Source organism: Anolis carolinensis, chromosome 1, assembly GCF_035594765.1.
Source record: "Anolis carolinensis isolate JA03-04 chromosome 1, rAnoCar3.1.pri, whole genome shotgun sequence".
Classification (NCBI taxonomy): domain Eukaryota; kingdom Metazoa; phylum Chordata; class Lepidosauria; order Squamata; family Dactyloidae; genus Anolis; species Anolis carolinensis.
Genome location: NC_085841.1, coordinates 198,828,490 through 198,854,337, shown reverse-complemented (window position 1 = coordinate 198,854,337; position 25,848 = coordinate 198,828,490). Strand labels below are relative to the sequence as shown.

The following is a 25,848-nucleotide window of genomic DNA, read 5'->3' as shown; positions in this document are numbered from 1 at the left end:
TAACACCTCCCAACAAAGGGTTCCCCCAGGCAGGAAGCAGCCAGGCTTTGAAGCTGCAAGTCTATTCAATGCTAATCAAGGTGGTCAATTGCAACATTCACACTGGTATCAAACAGACAATAGTTCTTTCTCCCACCCTAGACCTTCCACAGATTTATAAACCCCACTTGACTAGTTTCCAGCAGACCTCAAAACCTCTGAGGTTGCTTGCCATAGATGTGGGCAAAACATCAGGAAATTATGCTTCTGGAACATGGCCACACAGCCTGGGAAACTCACAGCAATACAAAGTTTATATGCTTTTTTGTCATTAACTGCAAAGTTTGCCTGCCTCCTGAACCATATGTAAAGCTTAGTCACTTTATAATATATTAGTTTGCTTTCATTATCTCTTTGATGTTCGGTGGACAAGAAGTTCAAGGTTCTGCACTGTGAATTATGTAGAAACTACTTTCTGTAAGCTAATTGCTCAAGAAGTTTGTTTTCAGTCTGTGGTATGAGGAAGCATATTCCTTCACAAGCAATAGGCAGACAGGTCATCTGACTTTTGCAAGCAACCGTTTAGAAAACGTCTTTTGGAAACCACCTTCCTGGGTCAAAGAAAAGTTAATTTCTCTTTTTCTTTTTATAAAGAAATGATTGTTATATATTTTAATATTTGTTCTTATAGCAACTCTGTCCTAGACAAGATTCCACACAGCTGTATAAAATCCACATTGAACTGGATTATATGGCAGTGTGGACTTGGATAACTCAGTTCAAAGCAGATATTGTGGGTTATCTGCCTTGATATTCTGGGTTATATGGCTGTGTGGAAGGACCCCCTCATCGAGACCAGAATTCTCCAAACATGACAGCGACACACTTTTTTTTTGACATGCAGCATACCAGAGGTTTAACCAACTCTTTATAAGAAACATGAACTCATACATAAATTGTATTAGTAAAATATATGCGGACACATCATGAAAATCTTCCATTTATATTTCTGAAAATATATGATTTATTGCTTATTTCAGATTGGGCTTCTCATTAAATCCACGCAACACACCTACACTTTGCAGCTGACACTCTAATGCATTGTGACACCCACTTTGGAAAGCTCTGATCTAGAGTTACACATTTGTGACTAGTTCATGTTCACAAACCCTATGTATTCCTCTATTTAGGTGGTATATAGAGACTGTGGGCCCTTCCACACAGCCATATAACCCAAAAAATCCCACAATATCTGCTTTGAACTGGGTTATCTGAGTCCACACTGCCATATGTGGTTGTTGTTTATTCATCTGTTGCTTCTGACTCTTCGTGACCTCATGGACCAGTCCACGCCAGAGCTCCCTGTCGGCCGTGGCCACCCCCAGCTCCCTCAAGGTCAAGCCAGTAACTTCAAGGAGACCATTCATCCATCTTGCCCTTGGTCAACCCCTCTTCCTTTTTCCTTCCATTTTCCCCAGCATCATGATCTTTTCCAAGCTTTCCTGTCTTCTCATTATGTGGCCAAAGTACTTCATCTTTGCCTCTAATATCCTTACCTCCAGTGAGCCATCGGGCATTATTTCCTGGAGTAGGGACTGGTTTGATCTTCTTGCGGTCAAAGCACTCTCAGGATTTTCTTCCAACACCACAGTTCAAACACTGCCATATATTCCAGTTCAAAGCCAATATTGTGGGATTTCCTGCTGTGACATTCTGGGTTATATTGCTGTGTGGAAGGGCCCTGTAAAAGTTCCTTAATCCTCATTTACCAGGTAGCAGTAGCTGTGATTGATAGAGATCTGTTCTCCTGCTGCTTGGGAATCAGTGGGTTATTGTTCCCACTCTGCTCTTCCCCAATATCTCACATTGTGAACAGAGGACCTGATATTCTAGACCAGGGGTCCCCAAACTAAGGCACGTGGGCCAGATGCGGCCCTCCAAGGTCATTTATCTGGCCCCTGCCTTCAGTTTTAGATTTAGGCTCGCCCAAAGTCTGAAATGACTTGAAGGCACACAACAACAATCCTAATTAACTTGACTATCTCATTGGCCAGAAACAAGCCCACACTTCCCATTGAAATCCTGATAAGTTTATGTTTGTTAAAATTGTTCTTATTTTTAAATATTGTATTGTTCTTTCATTGTTGTTGTTGTTGATTTTGCACTACAAAGAAGATATGTGCAGTGCGCATAGGAATTTGTTCGTTTTTTCTTTAAATGATAATTCGGCCCCTCAATAGTCTGAAGGATTGTGTTTAAAAAGTTTGAGGACCCCTGTTCTAGACTGTCAGGGTACAGGCAGAACATATGTGTAGCCAAGAATGGCTGATTGGTTTGACTGGTGCTACTGCTACACTGCCACATAAAATCCACATTATGTTCTCTGAACTGGATTATATGGCAGTGTAGACTAAAATAATCCAGCTCAAATCAGATAATATGGATTTTCTGCTTTGATAACCTGGATTATCTGGCAATGTAGAAGGGACCTGTAGCTCAGGCATGAGCAGCTGATGAATTTCCTATGTCCTGCTATAGTAGTGGCTCTCAGTCTGTGGGTCTCCAGGTGTTTTGGCCTACAATTCCTAGAAATCCCACCCTGTTTACCAGCTGTTAGGATTTCTTGGAGTTGAAAGCCAAAACATCTGTGGACCCACAGGTTGAGAACCACTGTACTATAGCCTAATCTCAGTAGACATCTGCAAGTGGTCAAGTTCAGTTAATTTGTATTTTCCTTAATGCTTTATGTGGGAGAGAAAAAAGAGTATGAGATGGAAGGAAAGAGAAAGAATTGGAGTAATTCTTCACCTAATTGAACTTGCAACCTCCCATTCAAATCTAGCTTGTCTATGCCAGTGGTTCTCAACCTGGGCTCCCCAGATCTTTTTGTCCTTCAACTTCCAGAAATCCTAACAGCTGGTAAACTGGCTGGGGTTTCTGGGAGTTGTAGGCCAAAACACCTAGGGACCCCAAGTTGAGAACCACTGGTCTATGCAGATGACCAGTCCTCTGAGTGTGCATCTACCTCTGCCCTTCATGCATGACTCTCATATGTAGGTTGTAAGATTGTGCTGTTGCTCCTTAAAAGAAAGTAGCCTTTTAAAGGTCTCTTTTACATAGCCATTAAAATACACCTCTAGACTCTGAATTGACCATAAAACCAAAGGGCTGGAAAAATAAAAAGTGGATTTTGTTTCACAACAGAGGAAAGAATGGGAATAGAGTTCTGGGTAAAGTCAGGCATTTGTTGTATGGTGCCTTCATGGCCATATAGCTCAGAAAACTCACAGCAATCCAGTGATTCCGGCCATGAAAGCCTTCGACATCACATGGTCTTAAAGTTGTTTCTGGCTTAGTGACTCTTAAGCTGAACCTATCATGGGGTTTTCTTGAATAGATTTGTACAGAGGGTTTTTGCCTCTGTCTTTTTCGGATGCTGAGAGTGTGTGATTTTCCCAAGGTCACCCAGTCAGTTTTCATGGCTGAGCAGAGTTTCGAACTGTGGTCTCTACAGTCACTACCCAAAATTATGCCACACTGGTATACACTGCATTAAGCTCACAAGTCATTTCAGTTTCATATGGTGACTCTGAAATGACCCAGTCATGGGATTTTCTTGGCAACATTTGTTCAGAAGGGTTTGCCCTTGTGTTCCTCTAAAGCTGAGAAAGGATGACATGCCCAAGGTTGCTCAGTGGATTTCCATGGCCAAATGGGAATTTGAACTCCGGATTCCTGCAATCCTAGTCTGACTCTCAAACTCAAGTTACTTGCCAACACCAGCATTAAATGAGTGATGTTGTGAGTGAGATCAGTGCCAGCTAAAAACTATCTGACCAGTTGGGATTCATAAATGGAGCAGAAGGTGAATAGTTAGCTCCAGCTTGCGAGGATCAGTGATGATGATCAAGGTCAATGTTCCTTGATGGACCTTCTGTTAAAGACTATCATTGTAGTATTAACAAAAAAGGCATTCGATTCCATTGATTTTGTTGGAACTTGCTTGTAAAGTAGAACCTATTTAGCATGGTGGTTAGTCTGTCAAATGGTTATACTGTTTGGATGCAGGTAAACTATATTAATAATCCCCAGGTTTAGTTTACTAACTATTTAGTTTACTTTAATAGCTATTTTTGACTCCCACAAGCATCTTATGTTGTGCTTTCTAATTGGAAAACAAGCAATCTAAGAAACATATTCTATGCCTGATAGTTTCTCTATATAGTACCTGCTTGTATGTTTAAAGGATGAGGCTGGGAGGGAAGAAGGGAGCAAAACACATCCAACTTCGTAGGATGAGATACACATGCTGTGGACGAAGGGATGTTTACATGCTGTATAGGACAACATGGTGATCAACTAAGAGTCAAGGTCTTCACGGAAATGCTGTGCTGAATGTTAGATTGTGAGTTGTCGTCAACCCAATCTGTGTTTAGTCTGAGATTTTCTGCTGGTCTAGTCATGGGATTCCTGAAAACGTCCTTGACTGACATTGATTTTTAGAGGCACATTAATATGTGAACTCAGCAGTGCTACTACTTTCCTGGACTTCGAGGAAATCTATTTATTTAGGCCATTTCACCATACAAATGCAAATCCAGAATCCAAATTACCAGCAAAGTGTCTTTCAGCTAAGGGTAGTGTAGTTCTACATTAAGTGTTTGTGTATGATGTATTGTCTGTTGTATTCACAGCTTATCCAGTGTAATGATGATGATGATGATGATGATGATGATGATGATTTGATTTTTATATCCCGCCACCATCTCCCTGAAGGGACTCGGGGCGGCTTACATGGTGATGGACCAAGCCCAGCATAAAAGATTGCAAGCTAAAACACAATTAAAAACATAATAACACATAAACAATCTAATTAAAATAATTAAAAACAGAAGAGTAAAAACATCAACCAAAATACATCAACCTTGATTTCGTGCTCTGCGCCCCCTGCCTATATTCCACACATTTGAAAAAGAGGACAGTAGTACCCACAACTGATATAATCACCTATGACAGCACCAACCATGATTTGTCACAACATGGCAACCTCTACTTCAAAAATCGTTATGTTTTTCATTTTTAAAAAAAGCTAAAAGGGACACTTTGAAAGGGACAGCTTTAAGTAAACACTAAAATGCTGTCTGTGAAGCTGTCATTCAATGCATTCACATGTACTATTAAAAGACTTAATAGCTTTGCACAGTAGCAGTATCGTAGCCAATGAGGTTAATCCGAGGCGCGATTATTGCTAATTGCAGCAGCAACAATTATTACTATCCTAGAACTCAATGACAGACCAGCTATCAGACTCGAAATGCGCCAATTGTATACAGTAGAGTCTCGCTTACCCAAGCCTCACTTATCCAAGTTTCTGGATTATCCAAGCCATTTTTAGTCAATGTTTTCAATATATCGTGATATTTTGGTGCTAAATTTGTAAATACAGTAATTGCAATATAACATTACTGTGTATTGAACTGCTTTTTCTGTCAAATTTGTTGTAAAACATGATGTTTGGGTGCTTAATTTGTAAAATCATAACCTAATTTGATGTTTAATAGGCTTTTCCTTAATCCCTCCTTATTATCCAAGATATTTGCTTACCCAAGCTTTTGCCGGCCAGTTTAGCTTGGATAAGTGAGACTCTACTGTATTTATATGTATATTTTTATCAATGTTTTATGTATTTAATTTTAATTGATTTAATTGTTGTAATATTTTTATATTGTGTTTTATTGTAAGCTGCCCTGAGTCCCCTATGGGTGAGAAGGGCGGGATATAAGTATTGTAATAAATAAATAATAAATAAAAATAGTTTTTTTAATGCTGAATTGATACTAGGTTGCAGTTTTTCCTTCTATCTTTATCTGTTTTCAGGCATTTAACATGTCATAGCTGGTCTCTTGCTAACTAGCAGATGGGAAAACAGTATGTATTTTCAGTGGTTGGGGTCACAGTCCTGTTCTGATAACCATAGTTTGCATTTCTGTATACTTATTTTGAGTAACAGTGAAATAATTACAGCCATAATGATCCCTCAGCACTTTTCCTAATCTCATTCAGCATGCTATCAGAGTTTCTGGGGTCATATCAAAATTTTCCACAACTTCAGCCAGTGACTCTCCCAACGTCTATGGGATGGATTAGTTTATAAGTATACAGAAATTGAAATATAGTTCATGTCAGGCACAGTTTCTGGGACCACACCTTCCACGGTGAGCTTTAAGTGCCGTGTAGATAGAAGAGACTCCAGGATGGGACTCCAGCCAAAGGAACTGGCATGAGAAATGTAAGAAGCAACCTATGGGGAGGATTTCATTATGGATTATAATAGAAAGCATTACTTTTGAGATAGGATGGGTTTTCTGTGAAGGACATCAATACAGTATGTTTGTGTGAGGAGGAGGGCAGATTGAGAAAGGACTTGAAAGACATTTGTGTATATTGGGTCTGAAATGACCCAACCCTGGTGCTGGGAAGAATGTTACAGCAATTTGCCCCTAAAATGAACTCTTAAATATTACTGTAAGTGAGCATATATGCAGAACATTGCCACTAAAAATCTCTTGCCTGTAAAAGTAATACAACAGGAGCAGCAGCAAGCCTAACCATGTTGATTACCACAAGTTTCTTGTGAAAAAAAAGTAAGTCTGGAATTGAAGATTTCCAGCAGAGGCATTCAGCTAACACAACAAATGCACGACTCCATGCCAGAGTCGTTCCCAAAATGTCTGGGAAATCCGAAGAGTTTTCGTTTAAAAAAAAAATCAATTTCCCAATATCTCATTATTCTACTGGTGATAATTATGGTACTACAATAATTTTTTTGTCAGTGAATCCTCATAAGAGCCTTCCTGCTTAAAGGCATTTTGTGAAAACAGTCATTTCATCAACCAGGTAGTTGACAGGAGAAGTTTATAATCAGTACTATTCTGTTGTGGAAGATCAACAAGAAGTCAATTCTTTTTCCATGCCATTTAGATTGGAAATAACAATGAGTGTGTAAGTGATTGACAATGACTTTTCCTTAAAATATGTGATGACACTACATCTATATATATAAAAGAGTGATGGCATCACGGCAATTCACAAAACAACAAAAGTACAGGCCCCCCAACCTCAAAATTTGACAACACAAACCATCATCCACGCCTCAAGGTTGATACAACAAAAAGAAAAGAAAAATAAAATCCTAATTAGAGGGAGAGCAATATTTTTTTTTATCCAATTGCTGCCAGTTTAGAGGGCTAATCTCTGCCCACTTGGTTGCCTAGCAACCAAGGGACAGCCAGGTTTCAGTTAGGGGACAGGCCGATTTAGGCCTCACTTAGACTTCTTCCACAGATTATCTAATTTGCAATGGATTATATGGCAGTGTAGACTCAAGGCCCTTCCACACAGCTATATAACCCATTTATAATCTTATATTATCTGCTTTGCACTGGATTGTCTTGACTCCACACTGCCATATAATCCACTTCAGTGGGCATTTTATACAGCTGTGAAGAAGGAGCCTCATATAATCCAGTTCTGAGCAGATAATACAAGATTAGAAATATACAGTAGAGTCTCACTTATCCAACGTAAACAGGCTGGCAGGATCAGTGAATATGTTGGATAATAAGAAGGGATTCAGGAAAAGCCAATTAAACATCAAATTAGGTAATCGTTATACAAATTAAGCACCAAAACATCATATTATACAACAAATTTGACAGAAAAAGTAGTTCCATGCACAGTAATGCTATGTAGTATTTACAGTAGAGTCTCACTTATCCAACACTCGCTTATCCAACGTTCTGGATTATCCAACGCATTTTTGTAGTCAATGCTTTCAATATATCGTGATATTTTGGTGCTAAATTCATAAATACAGTAATTACTATATAGCATTACTGTGTACTGAACTACTTTTTCTGACAAATTTGTTGTCTTAACATGATGTTTTGGTGCTTAATTTGTAAAATCATAACTTAATTTGATGTTTAATAGGGTTATCCTTAATTCCTCATTATCCAACATATTCGCTTATCCAACGTTCTGCCGGCCCGTTTATGTTGGATAAGTGAGACTCTACTGTACTGTATTTACAAATTTACCACTAAAATATCACAATGAATTTAAAACACTGACTACAAAAACATTGATTATGAAAAGGCAGACTGCGTTGGATAATCCAGAACATTGTATAAGCGAATGTTGGATAAGTGAGATTCTTCTTTAATATGAAATAATTACTGGGATAGAATAATGCAGAACAATATAATCGCTAAAACCAGGACAGTAAATAAACAGGGGAATTCCACACAGGAAACAATCGGGGCCAGCTAACACCTCCCAACAAAGTATTCCCATCATCAAAGTCTGGCAAATCCTGTTTTCTCAGGGCCACAGACAGTAGAAGCACATAAAATATCGCAAACAACACCACTCTGAAAACAAGGGAATTCCAGACAGGAAACAATCAGGGCCAGCTAACACCTCCCAACAAAAAATTCACTCAGGGAGGAAACAGCCAGGCTTTAAAACTGCAAGGCCATTACATCCTAATCATTTTTCCTAATTGCCGCATTCATACTTGCCTCCAACAAACAAAAAAAACCAATCAGAAATATTGTATATTCACAACCTTTAGGAAATAATATCCCCTGATGGCGCAGCGTGTTAAAGCGCTGAGCTGCTGAACTTCTGGACCGAAAGGCCACAGGTTTGAATTGGGGGAGCGGAGAGAACCCCCACTGTTAGCCTCAGCTTCTGCCAACCCAGAAGTTCGAAAACATGCAAATGTGAGTGCATCAATAGGTACTGCTCCGGCGGGAAGGTAACGCCGCTCCATGTAGTCATCCCACATGACCTTGGAGGAGTCTACGGACAACGCCAGCTCTTCGGCTTAGAAATGGAGATGAGCACCAACCTCCAGAGTCAGACACGACTGGACTTAATGTCTGGGGAAAACCTTTACCCTTGACCTTAACTACCACCAATTCCTCAATACTTTATTTCCCATACCACCAGACTTCGCCACAGCAACGCGTGGCCAGGCACAGCTAGTATACTATAAGTTGCCAGACTTGTAGTGCAAGCTTACTCCTGCAAAGCAGGCACCATTGTATTCCTAGAAAATCACTTCCCAATGAGCATGCCCATAGCCAAGGGGATGGTTTAGACTAAGGTTCAACCCACGACCCCACTGAAAAAATTCAAGTAAAAGAAACCTGATCTATTCATGAATTTTAACTAGTTAACCAAATCCTCATGCCAAGTCTATGAGAAGTAAAAATTAAGAGTCCCTACGGAACTACAAGCACGATCTCAACCACATTTTGATTATCCACACTATCATTACCTAACTTTCTACCCATTTACATTGCAATAGCAGAAAAGCTGACATAGTGGAAGCGACCATAGTGGAAGCTGCCAAAATATAGTAGCCGGCAGGCAAAGCCTAAGGTGCGGGATGAGATGGGACAGGACGGGACGGATTTGACCTGGATTGCAGTTGAAAACTGAAAAAAACTGTGGAAACTGTGTTGTCTCTTACTGACTGGTTCATCTAATCCAGTGGTTATCAACCTGAGGTCCCCTGATATTTTTGGCCTACAACTCCCAGAAATCCCAGCCAGCTTACTAGCTGTTAGGATTTCTGAGAGTTAAAGGCCAAAACATCTGGGGACCCCAGGTTGAGAACCACTGATCTAATCCAAGCCCTGCCAAAGAAACCATGGAACAGGAGCAAAGAGAAAAAGCTGTGTCATTGTTAGACCTTGGACTTTATATGAACAAAACTGTTTCTGATGACCAAGTGAAAGCTCAATTAGTGCAAAATCCACAGACTCCATTGTATTTCCTGTGGATAAGAAGAGGCATCTAAGATTTCAGCCCAAATGGTTGATTGGATTCCCCTGGTTAGCCTACTCATTTCATGTACAAGCTGCACTCCGTATGTAGTGTGGTGTTTGGAGGAGAAGTTGTGGCTAAAGGTGGTCATCAATAGCTTGGTGCATTGGTTGCTAAACCATATATGTGATTGAAAAATGCAAGTCTTCAATAGACACCAAAAACAGAGTACCATCAGAACAACTTGTGCTTGGCTGAAAACTTCTTGCTAATTCAGAGTGGAAAATGTCTTGATGATAAAGGCAATAAGAAGAAAGCAGAAGAAAACAGAAAGAAACTTCTACCAATTGAATTGTCGTGTTGGTTGCTCCTGACACGGAAAAAAAAACCCAATTGTGGAAACTGTTGTCCTTTATGGCCAACAAGAACTGACTTTAAGAGGGAGCAAAGATTCAGGATCTTCTACCTGTGAAGAACCTTTGCACAATGATGGTCATTTCAGAGCCTTGTTGAGATCCTGTGTCAGAGTGGGTGACACTGGCCTGAAAAAGTCATTTTTGGGGGAAAAGTGTCAACCCCACCCAAATGTTTTTCTGGCTCTGGCCTGCCAATGACTATGCTTAACATATCCATACACATGTTTACTCTGATCATAGCTGGCCAACTTTTCCTTTTGTGGCGAAAGGTCCCAAAATCCTAGAAGTAACTTTTCCAAAAACTGTCTCTAGCATAAGCAGTACTGTGGTTGAAAGGGCATGTTGCTTAATCAGAGAGTGCAGCCTTTGGAGTGCAGTTCAGTGTTAGGCATCTTGTAAATGTGGATTTGCTTATGAAGATCATTGGGATGAAAATTGTTTGTGGTACATACTCCATCTGGTGACCTTCCTCAGTGTTCTATGGTAGGTGAATGGGCCTTATATATATGAAAATTTGCCTTTTGGGATAATAGTATGAGAACAGTGAGCAGCAGGGTATCTGCCAAGGGGTTCCTACTACTGGGCACCAGAGTATCTCCAAAAGGGGGCCCAGTGCTGACTCCTGGAATAGTCTGGACATGGTCTTGTGTTTGTCATCCTCTTTCTTGTTGCTACCAGTTCCCTTTTCCATTCAAAGCATGTGAACAGTATCAAGGGGGGAAAGAGCAACTTCTTCCTCACTTAGCTCTCTCTGCTGGGAGTGTGGTGCGGATTGGGCCCCAAGAACAAAGCAAAACAAAACAAAAAGCAGCGGAGACAGTAATTAAAAAGATGGAAACCCACTCAGAGGAAGTAAGCTCAGCATAACATCATCTTGTCCAAACCCTACTCCTTGCCATAGAGACAACATTGTTGATGCAACATACTTCATGTATTGTAATGTTTCTATATACAGCCTATGTATCTTGAAATGAACTGTTTCCTTCTAGGGAGACCGTATGTGGCATTTCGCAGTGTCTGTCTTCCTCGTTGAACTATATGGAAACAGTTTGCTCTTGACTGCTGTTTATGGCTTGGTTGTGGCAGGATCCGTTCTTCTTCTGGGAGCCATAATTGGAGACTGGGTAGACAAGAACCCCAGGCTCAAAGGTCAGTAACATTGTATGGATTTTTACTAGAGGATATCTGCATGTGTTAAGAGTGATCTAAGAGCCCTTCCAGACATACCTAAAACCCATGTCAAGACAAGTTAAAGTAACCTTCTTCGGCATGGGTTATAGTCCCCATCCTCTCCCACAACCCCAGAATTTCCCTCTCAGGGTGACTACACGTTATCCCAATTTAAATAGGGATAGCATGAAGCCATCCCGAAGCTCCCCATTTACCCCCTTCAACTTACTGAAAAAGGTCCCTGGCAGCCATGAAGCCTCTCCTTTCGTCGTACTGAGGGGAGGAAATTATAATCCACATAAATTCACTTTTACTGAAGACATGATTTGGACACCTCTAGTAAAACCCAGACAGGTCTCGTGTTTTGAACCTGTCTGGATAGGCCCTAAGACTGCAGCTGCTGGATAAATATAGTGAAACTCTTCCAGATGCAGTCTGGGAGTGTTCCTGAAATTCACATGGCTGTCCAAGTTAAGGTCTCATCAGAGTTGCCCACCACCACTACTATACAACAAGCAGCTCCATTCCAAAGGCTTGTTGGTGATGTTGCATTTCTGTTCATGTTGGACACAGTAGTGTAACATCACCAGAAATGCGACATCACTAACAAGTCTGTGGGAAAGAGCTGCTTGTTGTTGGTGATGCAGTGGTGGATCTATTTGGGATCTGAACAGTGGACTCGGCCAGATCCAGCTGTCCACACCTCCGAAAGTGGAGGGTCACCCAGAACTTCCAGGAAGGTATATAACATATAGATAAAATTTCTTTTAAAACTTGGGAGCAAGAATGTAGGGACACATGAAAACAAGGATGAGGAACATACTGTATATCCTTCCAGGCCTGAGATAAATGGATAGATGGATTATACACACATACACACAATTATTACAAGCTCCATTACCCCAAACTTTTTGTCAGTTCTTGCTAGGGTTGTTAGGAGTTGAAATTAAGCAACAAGTAGGGTGTCACACATTTTAGCTGCAATCCTATGCATGATTCCCTGAGAATAAGTACCCAAGAAGTCATTGGCACTCATTTCTGAGTCGATATGGGAGTCTTTCAAAATTGTCGCCAAAGTAATTGCCCCTAATTGTTGGATCTAACTGTGTGTTTACACTGTGACTGAGTTCAGTTGGATTGACTCCAAGGCTAGGTGTAGCTAGAGTTACAGCTTTAAAATAGTACTTGTAAAATATGTGGAACAAGGATACTACTTCACATCTCAGTAACTTCAGTAGTGACAGCATGTATGCTTAAGTACATGTGTTTTGTCTGTTGGACTTAGCACTTTACGTGTAATGTAATTATATGACGTACTTAAAGGTAATTTTAAATAATTAGTTCCACAAGCAGTGAACTTCACCAACTCAAGCTGGGTGTTTCCTCTTTGATTGTAGCGTTAGCATTCACAAAACACCGCATCTTAAATATGGAAACACAGCAAATTGGATGAACACGGATTTCTTGTTTTTCTTTGAAGGCTAGTCTAAAGGGACTTTACGAAGAATTAATTTTTTTTAGCTGACAAGGTACACCAGCCAGTATCCCTTTGGACTAAGGATATTATCTCATTTCTTATTGTGTAGTCTTCATTTGAAGTGCTGTGGTCAATCGGGTTTTGTATATATCAGTTTTTTTCATGTCAGGAGTGACTTGAAAAACTGCAAGTTGCTTCTGGTGTGAGAGAATTGGCCGTCTGCAAGGACGTTGCCCAGAGGACGCCCGGATGTTTTTGATGTTTTACCATCCTTGTGGGAGGCTTCTCTCATGTCCCCGCATGGAGCTGGAGCTGATAGAGGGTGCTCAACTGCATTCTTCACAGATTTGAACCTCTGACATATCGGTCAGCTGTCCTGCCAGCACAATGGCTCTGCATATAGCAGTGATTTTCCAGCTTTGGTCATTCAGGCCAAATGGGTCATTTGGTCACTCGGCGAATGAAAAATTGGGAATCGCTGCTCTAAAATGTGCCATTTGATTGACCACATTATTTGTAAATGAGGAACACACAATAAGGGCATCACTGTTATAGATGACACATTAGTTTTGTTCATACTTCTTTCTTCCCCCTTCTGTCCTTGCTCCCAAGGTTTTGAAGAAAATAATGTATGAACTATGTTTCCTTGAATGGAGTTCTCTAGGGATGCCAAAGTACAGTACAATCCATTTATTTAGCACCTTTTTCTTCTTATTGGAGAAAATGGGGCAAGGCTGTAATGGATTAATTGGCCAAGTAACTTAGGCTGGAGTCATGTATTCATTCACCTGCAACTAAACCTTCATTGGACTTATTACTTAGAAGTGTACTTTTCAATTGCAGTGGTTATCAACCTGTGGGTCTCCAGTGTTTTGGCCTACAACTTCCAGAAATCCCAGCCAGTTTACCAGCTGTTAGGATTTCTGGGAGTTGAAGGCCAAAACATCTGTGGACCCACAGGTTGAGAACCACTGATTTACAGCAACTAGCGCAGGGGTGGATACATTGTGAGGTTTTCTCAAGATTCTCAAAACCTCAGACTTTAAAAGTTTTAAAAAATATTTTCCCCAAGAAAGAGTCTTTAAAAATCTGGATGAGGTTGTTTTGGGGGCTGAAAACTCAAAGGACAACAAACTGCTGCTTCTGAAGCAAGGATTTACTCTTTCCCACAACCTCAATGGCTCGAAACATACAAAACATACAAAATCCTTACCCAAAACCAGAAGTGGAAACTGGAGTTCACTTTGGGTTTCATTCTTGGAGAAGGGATGTTGTGCAGAAGATGTCTGCATATTTCCTGTTATCAGTGTTGACACAGCCTCAAGTGTAATCCGTCTCTCTTTATCTTTTGTCTCAAACAGTGGCCCAGACGTCCTTAATTGTGCAAAACGTGTCTGTCATTTTGTGTGGCATCCTATTGATGATTGTCTTCATCTATAAAGCTGACCTTCTAACGATGTATCAAGGGTGGCTTCTTGTAAGTATACAAATCTTCAAAAGCTTTAAAGCATTGGGAGAAGGGTTGTTACACTTTAAAAAGAAAAAAAATCAGTCTTCTCATTGCAGCAGTCCCTTCATTAAGTACTAAGATCTATTGTTGTTGTTGCTGCTGTTGGTTGTTGTTGTTGTTATTTTCTCTTTTTTATTTGTGGAAATTTCATTCTGTCCCCACAGACTTTGTGCTATATTTTAGTCATCACAATTGCAAATACTGCAAATCTGGCCAGCACAGCCACTGGAATTACCATCCAGAGAGACTGGGTCGTTGTTGTTGCTGGTGAAAACAGAAGCAAATTGGCAGGTGAAGTATATTGGCTTTTGGCTACCTTAAGCTGTTTCACTCTGTGTGCTTGGACTTATGTAAACAGAAATCAGCAAGGTTTTTTCCTAGATTACAGACATCACAAATCAGCAATCTGGTTTGAAAGGGCACTTTAGACGCATGTTTCAACTTCTTTGGTCTCTTTATCGAGAGCAAAATATGGAATCTGGATTACCAAGTAGTCATAGAGGAAGAATTCAAAGGCTGGATCTCCATTGCCATATAAAACAGTTTCTGAATCCAGATTATCTGTTTTGAACTGGATCATATGACCAAAATGTCAGCAGTTGGAATCTGGGGAGCGGGGTGAACTCCCACTATTAGCCCTAGCTTCTGCCAACCTAGCAGTTCGAAAGCATGCAAATGTGAGTAGATCAATAGATACCGCTCCAGCAGGAAGGTAACGACACTCCATGCAGTCATGCCGGCCACATGACCTTGGAGACGTCTATAGACAATGCCGGCTCTTCGGCTTAGAAATGGAGATGAGCACCAACCCCCAGAGTCGAACCCGACTAGACTTAATGTCGGGGGAAAACCTTTACCTTTATATGAGTCTATACTGCCATATAATCCAGTTCAAAGGAGAAAATCTGGATTTAAAAACTGCATTGTATGGCAGTGGAGATAGGGCCAAAGACATGGCTGTGTTAGTCTGGCATATCAGTATGGAAAAGGATTTTGTAGCACTTTAGACACTACAAGTTAATAGTTTTTGTAGGGAAGTTGACTGATGGTGCATTTACACCAGTGGTTCCCAATCTTTGGGCCTCCAGGTGTTTTGGACTTCAGCTCCCACAATTCCTAACATCTTGTAAGATGGCTGGAATTTCTGAGAGTTGAAGTCCAAAACACCTGGAGGCCCAAAGGTTGGGATCCACTGATCTACACTGTAGAATTACTCCTCCCATGGCTCCATGCTATGGAAATGTGGCAGATAATGGTTTTCAAGGCCTTTAGCCTACTTCTTCAGCTTCCTTTACAAATGCTTATGCCACTACTTCATTCCCTTGGTTTAGTCTCTAAAGATGCTGTAAGATTCCCAGTACATTCAGGTAGCTCTATAGTCATGATTATATTTTTCAGTTCTTCATTATTTACGTATTTCACTTTCAAGGTTCGTCAGACTGACTTTTTAGTAATTCGTACTTTGAATCAGTTCTTTGTCACCTGCTTTATTATGAACATTTTATTTATAGTGTAAGGGCAGTGCTTAAGGATCATAATATTTCTGCTAGGTAGGATAAGTTTATGTCAGTGTACCTTTTAATAAGAGGAATGAACTATATAACCACCCATTTAGTATAGGGATGGTCAGCTTGTGGGCCTTGGGATATTATTGGATTGAAGCTCTCATCATCCCTTATAATTGTCAGTGCAAACTAGGGCCGATCGGGCTTACAATACAAGAACATCTGGAGGATCATATAATCCTTACATTACTATAATGGAGATGACGTGGTAGAGTAGCTACTTCAGCACTTTGACCACAAGTATATTTGTAATTAAGGAAATTAACAAAACTCAAAGAACAAAGAATACTGACTTTAATTATGGTTTTGATCAAGTTATATTGCATGGTCTTGAATAAGTGTCCATTTTTTTAAAGAGGACTTGCTCTATGTTTGCATAAATGTGGGTTTTCTCAATGATCATATTATGAGAAATCCACCAAGATAAAAGATATGTTTGGGTATTAGGCTGTGAACCTTTGGAATAAATGTTACTGAGTTAACTTAATATGTGTAAATAGATACTCTTTTTTATTATCCACAACTAAAATCTCTGTGTTGTCTTCAAATGTTATGAATCAATCAAAACAAGAATTTAGCCATAGGAATGGAAAGTATACTATAAATAATGTAACTATTACAAGGGTTACCTAAACTGCACTGGAAGTGTAAGAGCAGAAGCAGTATCAGAGTGACATAAATCTTAAAATTGGATATAAAGATAAAAGTAAAAAGCTTGGCAAAAGGAAACAGGCACTCGGCCCCAATAGTTGCTCTTCCATAACCGGAACATCACAATTAAATGGCCAATACTTCCATATACTTGAATGCTCAAGTATAAATATTGTCTTCTCACATGTCACCATATAGATATGAATGCTACAATACGAAGAATTGACCAGTTGACCAACATCTTGGCCCCAATGGCTGTCGGGCAGATCATGACCTTTGGCTCCCCGGTGATTGGATGTGGCTTCATTTCTGGCTGGAACTTGGTTTCCATGTGTTTGGAATATATGCTGCTCTGGAAAGTTTACCAGAAAACCCCTGCATTGGCTCACAAAGCCAGTTCAAAGACAGAAGAATCAGAACTGAAACAACTGAATGTACAGAAAGGTACCAATATTGTAAATAATTTCTTTGACAGACAACAAATGATCTACAGCACAATCTTACATATGTATACAAGTAAAAGCTTAATAGCATGTATAGGATGGCAGGCCTATTCATTTGATGTCACTCCTCTCCGACTTATTATTATTCCAGAAATTTTGGCTCTGTTTTCAAGTTCTGTGAGTTTCTTTGGAAAATTACTCTTGCTTGCTTTATTCATTCAAGTGCTAAACCATCACTCCTATGATTTTTCCTCATTTAAAATGCTGCATACTCCACAAACTGAAAATCTTTTATGCATTTTGAGGACTAAAGGGTTTAGTTATTTCTCCATGCATATATTTTGGATTGTAGCAAGAGAACGATATACAAAATTTTGCTCACAAAACAGGCCACTCTTGCAAACAGAAGGGGCGGAGGGCTGGTTTTGTGAAGCTCCCTTTTGGAAGTGATACAAGAGGTTGCATGGAGACAGATACAGTGCTGAACACCTCCCATTTTTCTACTTTCAGAAAGCTCACCTTCTGCAAACAGACTTCCAGAAATGGAAAGACTTTTATTTGAAAACTGCTCTTCTTCTTTGCCAAACTGTATTGAATACAAGCCTTAGCAATGATGCCTGTTGTGATTTTCAGACTTCTCACATTAAACCCCAGACAAACATTGTGAACCTTTCCTGGTTATAAATAGCATTGAGCCATAGCAGTTTAAGTGGTGTCAAATTGCATTAATTCTATAGTGTAGAATTGCAGTGTAAATGCAATTTAACACCACTTTAACTGCTATGGCTCAATGCTATGCAATCCTGGGGGCTGTAGTTTTACAAGATCTTTAGCCTTCTCTGCCAAAGAGTGCTGTTGCCTCACCAAACTACAAATTCCAGCATTTCATAAGATTGAACCATAGCAGTTAAAGTAGTCTCAAACTGCATAAGATCTGAAGCATAGCTGCACCTAGTAGAGCCGTGGTGGTGCAATAAGTTAAACCAGTCTGGGGTCCCCAGATGTTTTTGACCTTCAACTCCTAGAAATCCTAACTGCTGGTAAACTGGCTGGGATTTCTGGGAGTTGTAGGCAAAATACATCTGAGGACCCCAGGTTGAGAACCACTGAGTCAAACCCTTGTGCCAGCTGAACTGCTGACCCGAAGATTGGCAGTTCGACTCCACGAGCTTGGATGAGCTCCCATCTGTTAGCTCTAGTTTCACATGCAGGGACATGAGAGAAGCTTCACGCAGGATGGTAACACATCCAGGTGTCCCCTGGGCAACTTCTTTGAAGACGGCCAATTCTCTCACATCAGAAGTGACTCGCCTCAATTTCTCTCCGACATGATAAAAAAAACCTAGTGAAAAATATTTCCACACAAAAACATTTTAGGAAGAAGCATTCTCTGGTTTCAGCCAGAAGTTTGTATTCAAATGTAATTAAATCGAAAGAAAAGCTTTGGAAAGTTCCGTTTTTGGACTATAACTTTCAGAACTTTGTTGCCAACATGCCAATGGATTTCTAGCAACTGTAGTTAAAACAGTAACCTTTCTACACTCTGAAAGAAAGCACCTGACAGATTCGGTTCTGCTGGATTCTAACTATGTTTCTGACATTAGTGGGTTTCACAATAAATAAATAAAGTGTATTTCATCATATCAGTCATGGAACAAATTCTATCAAGCAAACCCTGTGGTGGGTTTATCTGAGGACTGCCAGAGGTCGGAAATGATGTGGGCCCTTCCACATGTCCATATAATCCAGAATATCAAGGCAGATGATTCACAAGATCTGCTTTGAACTGGATTATCTGAGTCCACACTGCTATATAATCCAGTTCAATGTGGATTTTATACAGCTGTGTGGAAGGGCCCTTGAAGGCACACAACAGCAACAAGAACAAAAATTGGCAATTTTTAATCCCTGTCTCTTTCCTCAGATGGCGAAGTGAAGCCCACCGAAGGTGCCCAGCTCATTGGTGAAAAGGAGGTGGCCATCATGTCACCCAACCCAGAGGAAGAAGAGGTCAGCTGCCTTTCTCGGATGGCTGAGCCTTTCAGCACCTTCCGTGATGGATGGGTCTCCTACTACAACCAGCCCGTGTTCCTTGCAGGCATGGCCCTGGCCTTCCTGTACATGACAGTCCTGGGCTTTGACTGCATTACGACGGGCTATGCGTACACGCAGGGGCTGAGCGGCTCCACACTCAGCCTCTTGATGGGGGCATCTGCCATCACAGGAATCCTAGGCACAGTGGCCTTCACCTGGCTGCGTCGCAAGTGTGGACTGGTGCGCACAGGCATCATCTCCGGAGTGGCACAGCTTGCCTCGTTGGTCTTGTGCGTTATCTCTGTGTTCATGCCCGGCAGTCCTTTGGACTTGACAGTTTCCCCATTTGCCGACATCAGTGCTAGATTGTTTGAAAGCAGTCCGTTGCCTACGATGGCACCTGAAGGCGATCTCCTTGAAATCCCCTTTACAACTGCAATGTCGCCTTTGGTCAATGGGTCTACCTCTGATCCAGGACTGGCTCCCGACTCTGTGCCTCTTATCTCTGTTAGCCTTCTGTTTGCAGGCGTCATTGCTGCAAGAGTTGGTAAGTTCATGCCTTTTCTTGTCTGAAGAAACATATTTGTACATTCTTCTCTTTAAATCATGCATTGATAGAAGTTCTCAGTCTTGGCTCCCCAGATGTTCTTGGACTCCCAACTCCAGGAATCTCTGACCATTGGCCATGGAGTTAAAAGGTCAGCAACAAATGGAGGCCATTGTCACTCTTGTCAGAAAGGGAGTTGGGGTGTTAGCTGAATGCCTCATTTTTAAACCTATAGTAGCACAATTCTGTGCAGATTCAGTGGTGAATGTGAGTAGAAAACTGTAGTCTAAAAGTAGTCCAAAATACTACTAACCTCATGTAATATAAAATTGGTAATGCAAAATAATAATAATAATAATAATAATAATAATAATAATAATAATAATAATAATAAACTTTATTTATACCCCGCCACCATCTCCCCAACGGGGACTCGGGGCGGCTTACATGGGGCCATGCCCAAAACAATACAATATAAACAGCATATAAAAGAACAACACATCACAACACAATAAGCAATACAATAAATAATAATATCCATTACAAAATAAATCAAGGAAACAATGAAAAACAAGGGCGGACCACATGAACATTAAGTTAAAACTCGGGGTGAGTAGCTACAGTAGAGTCTCACTTATCCAACACTCGCTTATCCAATGTTCTGGATTATCCAACGCATTTTTGTAGTCAATGTTTTCAATATATTGTGATATTTTGGTGCTAAATTTGTAAATAGAGTAATTACTACATAGCATTACTGCATATTGAACTACTTTTTCTGTCAAATTTGTTGAATAACATGATGTTTTGGTGCTTAATTTGTAAAATCATAACCTAATTTGATGTTTAATAGGCTTTTCCTTAATCTCTCCTTATTATCCAACATATTCGCTTATCCAACGTTCTGCTGGCCCATTTACGTTGGATAAGCGAGACTCTACTGTATTTGACATTCCCTCTTTATATCTACATATCTACAGATACACACACACGTGTGTGTGTGTGTGTGTGTGTGTGTGTGTGTGTTTTTCTATTGACTGATGTATATGTAGGGTTGGGTCCAGCAAAACTTCTCATGGAATGCAACTTCCATCTGTAAGAGGTTTTGGATTTCTTAGGACTTTTTCACTTTCTACACTGCCATATAATTCAATTTATCAAAGCAAATATTCCACTTTATCTGCTTTTAACTGGATTATATGAATCTACACTGCCATATCATCCAGTTCAAAGAAGATTATCTGGATTTTATGTGGCAGTGTAAAAGGGGGTCTATATTTGTTGACTTCCCTCCCATTGCAGTCCTGGATGTCTCCCCAAGAAGAAGCCTTCAGGATAATAAGGATTCTGTGGGTTGCGGAAAAAGTTAGGAATTAGCAAAAACGAATATCTTCCTGCTGGTAGAATAAAAATTCTGAATCCAACACACGTAGTCTTTTGCAAAACAAGGCAAAATAAAATGTTCACGTCATCCTGAAATCACTTTGAAATGTCTACCAACAGGAAATCAGTACTGTTACAGTAGAGTCTCACTTATCCAAGCCTCGCTTATCCAAGCCTCTGGATAATCCAAGCCATTTTTCTAGTCAATGTTTTCAATATATCATGATATTTTGGTGCTAAATTTGTAAATACGGTAATTACTACATAACATTACTGTGTATTGAGCTACTTTTTCTGTCAAATTTGTTGTATAACATGATGTTTTGGTGCTTAATTTGTAAAATCATAACCTAATTTGATGTTTAATAGGCTTTTCCTTAATCTCTCCTTATTATCCAACATATTCGCTTATCCAAGCTTCTGCCAGCCCTTTTAGCTTGGATGAGTGAGACTCTACTGTAATATTAACCATAGATTGTAAATCCCTTGTTAAGATAATGGTCATGTTGCAGCTCTCTTTAAATTTCAGTGGTCTGCTCTTATGTTTCTTAATATATTTCATTAATTCATAATTATCCTGAATTTGGATATCAACCCAACACCTTCCTATGATGTAAGGCCCATTTAATAGTGTGAGACTTGTTTCCAAATAAACATGAGGCAAACGGGGAAGTAACAGGCAGTCTCAGGCCTCTTCCACCCAGCTGAATAAAATCCCACATTTTCTGCATTGAACTGGCATATATGGCAGTGTGGACACAGATAACCCAGTTCAAAGCAGATATTGTGGGATTTTCAACCTTGATATTCTGGGATATAGGGCTGTGTGGAAGGGCCCTAAGAATATTTAAAGAGATGAGTGACAACAGCTGGATTTACACTGCCCGCTGGGCTCTTCTACATAGCCGTATAACCCAGAATATCAAGGTTGAAAATCCCACAATATCTGCTTTGAACTGGGTTGTCTAAGGCCTCTGCCACACAGCTGAATAAAACCCCACATTTTCTGCATTGAACTGGCATATATGGCAGTATGGACACAGATAACCCAGTTCAAAGCAGGTATTGTGGGATTTTCAACCTTGATATTCTGGGTTATATGGCTGCGTGGAAGGGCCCAGTGGGCAGTGTAAATCCAGCCGTTGTCACTCATCTCTTGAAATATTCTTAGGATCCTTTCACACAGCCCTATATCCCAGAATATCAAGGCAGAAAATCCCAGGTTATCTGTTTGTCCCAGATTATCTGGCAGTGTAGACGTAGATAATCTGGTTCAAAGCAGATAATCAGGGATCAGATCCTGGGATATAGGGCAATGTAGACCCAGCCTTAAGAACAATTATTATATGTGGAGAAGAAACCTTTTAGCAAAATAGTAGTCGTTTCACTATCACTAGTTGGGGAAAATATATTGTATCTTTCTGATACTTTTTAATATGAAATCTTTTTGAAAGTGTGAGAGATATTGGCTCTTCCATTCTCGCCAGCTGGAATTCAACAGCTTTTGCTTTCCTTTTGCTTTTACAGGCCTGTGGTCATTTGACCTGACAGTCACTCAACTGATCCAAGAAAATGTGATTGAATCGGAAAGAGGAATCATCAATGGGGTCCAAAACTCCATGAATTACCTTCTTGATCTGATGCATTTCATCATGGTCATCCTGGCCCCTAACCCAGAAGCCTTTGGATTGCTCGTCCTTATTTCTGTGTCCTTTGTCGCAATGGGCCACATCATGTACTTCCGATATTCCCATAAAGTCCTGGGGAGGAATGTCTTCCTTTGCTGTACTCCCGAGCTCAAACCTGTTGCTAATGATCCTCCAGTGTCTGATGCATCAAGTGTCTAGAGGGTATCCGTTCTGGCTGCCAACTCCTTTTCCAAGTCTGTGTAAAATTACATGTTTTCCTTTTTGGGCTTGGAACAGCTCGTGCTTCTTTTAAAATAGTGGTGTTCATGACTTTGCCCACTCACCAAGCCCTCAACCTGTCTTGACTTCTTGCTGTCATTTGTCCTTGGGGAAGTAACCAGGTATACCTTCACATAGAGGTGGCATAGTTTATTTATTTAGGGAGATACCTCCCCCATAGTTATAAATTAACTACAAATATAAAGACAGTTAAACTAGGAGGTGATGATTCTGGTTATTTTTGAAATACAGAAGTGCTGGGTAGGCAATAATAAGAATTACATGAAGTATTGGATTATGAATAATCTGGTTAGTGGGTTCCGTCCTGTCAACCCCCATTTAACATAATTGTGTATTTTTTGGGATTCTTTAAACAAACGAATGGCTTGGAAACCTGTCCAAAATGTTACACAAATGAGCAGCAAGAAAAACAAAGTGCTTTATTCATAAGCAGAGCTCTAATATGTGCCTGAGGTGGGCAAGGAAACAAGTTCACCTTCTTGCGATGTTTGAACATGTTGGTTGCTTCATTAAACGCTGTAAATAGAAAATATTGCAAAATATTGTAGAATATATAATCTGTTTGCAGCACTTTCTAGGAACTCAGAATAGCCTGGTGTAAACTGCTATAAATATTTTGTTGTTGTTAACTGCTGCCAAGTTGGCTTTGAATTTCTCCGACCTCCAAGTAACCTTTCCATCACCAGCCCTGCTCAGGTTTTGAGGATTCAGGGCTATGGCTTATTTGACTTGAGTCGATCCACTTGTAAGGTGGCTTTTCTCTTTTCCTATTGCCTTTCGCCTTACCAAGAATTGTATTTTCCATCGAGTCATATCTTCTCATTACTTGACCAAAGTACAACATTTTCTGTTTAGTCATATTGGCCTCTAAGGAGAGTTCAGACTTGATTTGCTCTGAGATGTATTTGGTTTTTTCCCACAGTCCATAGTCTCATTAGAAATCTCATCCAGCACCACATTTCACATGAACAAAATTTCTTCCTATCCGCTTTTATAGACCTATCAGCTGTAAATATATTACGCTGTAAAGCATAGATTTTTTTTTAAAAAAGATTAAGAAAATGATATTACTATATTTTGGAGTCATCGTTAAAGATATGACTTGGAGGAATCAAGATGCATGTGTGTGTGTATATAATAGAGAGTCTAAAAACATATATTCTCAACCACTTATTTTAGGATAGCTCCCCTGATGTCAAGGAATGTATTTAGCTAAGGACCAATTTGGTGGGGACATCTCTATCCAAAGCCACTTTGAAATGGATGTGGATTGTTAATGTGCACAGTCTTTTCAGTGTAGCTTATGTAGAAGCCATTTGGAGTGGTTTGATGCCTCTGTGGGAATAGATGTGTGCAGGTAGGTGTGTATATTTGTGTGATGATAGTATTTCTGAAAAGTCAGGTACGTTGAGCATAACATATTGTCAAATGATTCATAATCTTTTACTAGTCCTTTACTAGTTGTATCCATGCAGATGTGCCTTAAAAACCTACTTGCTGAATAGATAGCTGGCAGTGTTGTTGACGGCAATGCCAGGAGCAAGTTGAGACAGGATTGCTGTAAATCCTGGATTGCTCAACCTGTGGGTCCCCAAATGTTTTGGCTGTCAACTCCCAGAAATCCTAACAGCTGGTAAACTGGCTGGGATTTCTGGGAGTTGTAGACCAAAAACATCTGGGGACCCACAGGTTGAGAACCACTGCTGTAAACTGTCAGTTTGTGCAACCTTTCTAGAGTTATGTTTGGGGGGCTGTAGTATCATATAATGTAGTCTTGTTTTTTGTCGCACCCTTTAGCCGTTGTGGATTGCACAAAGAAGGATGGTTTTCTTTCCATCCATCCATCCCTTTATTTATATCCCACTCTTTTGCCCCAGGTTGGGACTCAAGGCGAATTACAAAAGTCAGAAAATTACAGCACAACCAGATAAAGTATAAAAACCTGAGATAATTTTGCAGAAGCCTGCTTAGGATCACAGACTTGGTGGTTTTGGGGCACATATGGACAATCGTACAAGTTTTATAAAGCTGATATGCACTCTTTTGTGTAAAAAAAGTATCTTTTTACATCATATTACGTACTAAATGAACAATTGTATTTAAAAACTTCCTTTTTTAAGAAAATGTTTGTCGCTGTATGATCTGGTCAAAGCAGCTTTTGATGATTAGTAGTATTAAAATACTGTTTATATTGAGTCTTTTTTGCAGTGTACAGAAATGGATACAATGTCCTAAATTCAATTGTTGGTCCCAAAAGTAAACATATTGAATTAATGGAACTCATGTTAGATTTTAAAGACTCAGGGTCCTTCCACACAGCCATATAAGCCAAAATGTCAAGGCAGAAAATCCAACAATATCTGTTTTGAACTGGGTTATTTGAGTCTACAGTGCCATATATCCCAGTTCAAAGCAGATATTGTGGGATTTTATTCAGCTGTGTGGAAGGATCCCAAAGATCCTTTGATCAGTCTATTTTGGTTCAGACTCACAACTGGATTTTGGCCAATGCATTTTCCATTCATAGTTTTATGCACTTTTGTGGAAATTGCAGTAATGTTGCTACAAGCACTTTGCTTTCCAGTAGCGCTGAATCCTTTTTACTGTACTCTGGTGTTTTCTAAAAGACAAGTGTGATTTTAAATCTCTGTTGATAAATATTTGTACAATATTTCTTTGCATAAATATAAACTATTTTTCAAACTTTTGCTATCCAGTTTTTTTTCTTGGTTACACTTCTCTGCATGTCCACCCAATAGACAAATCTAGAGATTTCCAGCCTTTCCCCTCACAATCAAGAACCTAGTGCTTATAAAAGAAATGAAATGCAGACATAAGTATTTTTGTCATAATATAAATTGGAAGAATTGTTTGAGAAAATTGAAAGTAACAAGTCTCAAAAGCAAGA

At 39.9% G+C, this 25,848-nt stretch overlaps 1 protein-coding gene and 1 non-coding gene across 2 annotated transcripts in view; both read left to right on the top strand.

Annotated features, from left to right (window-relative positions):
- The window catches only part of slc40a1 (solute carrier family 40 member 1), a 35,285-nt gene extending 9,642 nt beyond the window's left edge, over window positions 1-25,643 (top strand). The window contains exons 3-8 of the mRNA XM_008122175.3: window positions 11,222-11,381; window positions 14,241-14,356; window positions 14,554-14,680; window positions 16,804-17,049; window positions 18,973-19,629; window positions 22,540-25,643. Coding sequence (XP_008120382.2) covers window positions 11,222-11,381; window positions 14,241-14,356; window positions 14,554-14,680; window positions 16,804-17,049; window positions 18,973-19,629; window positions 22,540-22,859 — 1,626 coding nt within the window. The 3' untranslated portion in view covers window positions 22,860-25,643. The remainder of the gene's footprint in view (window positions 1-11,221; window positions 11,382-14,240; window positions 14,357-14,553; window positions 14,681-16,803; window positions 17,050-18,972; window positions 19,630-22,539) is intronic.
- Window positions 5,171-5,236, top strand: LOC134295765 (U4 spliceosomal RNA). The gene has a single exon (XR_010002376.1). It is a non-coding gene; the product is annotated as a U4 spliceosomal RNA (small nuclear RNA).
- Window positions 25,644-25,848: the final 205 nt, after the last annotated feature.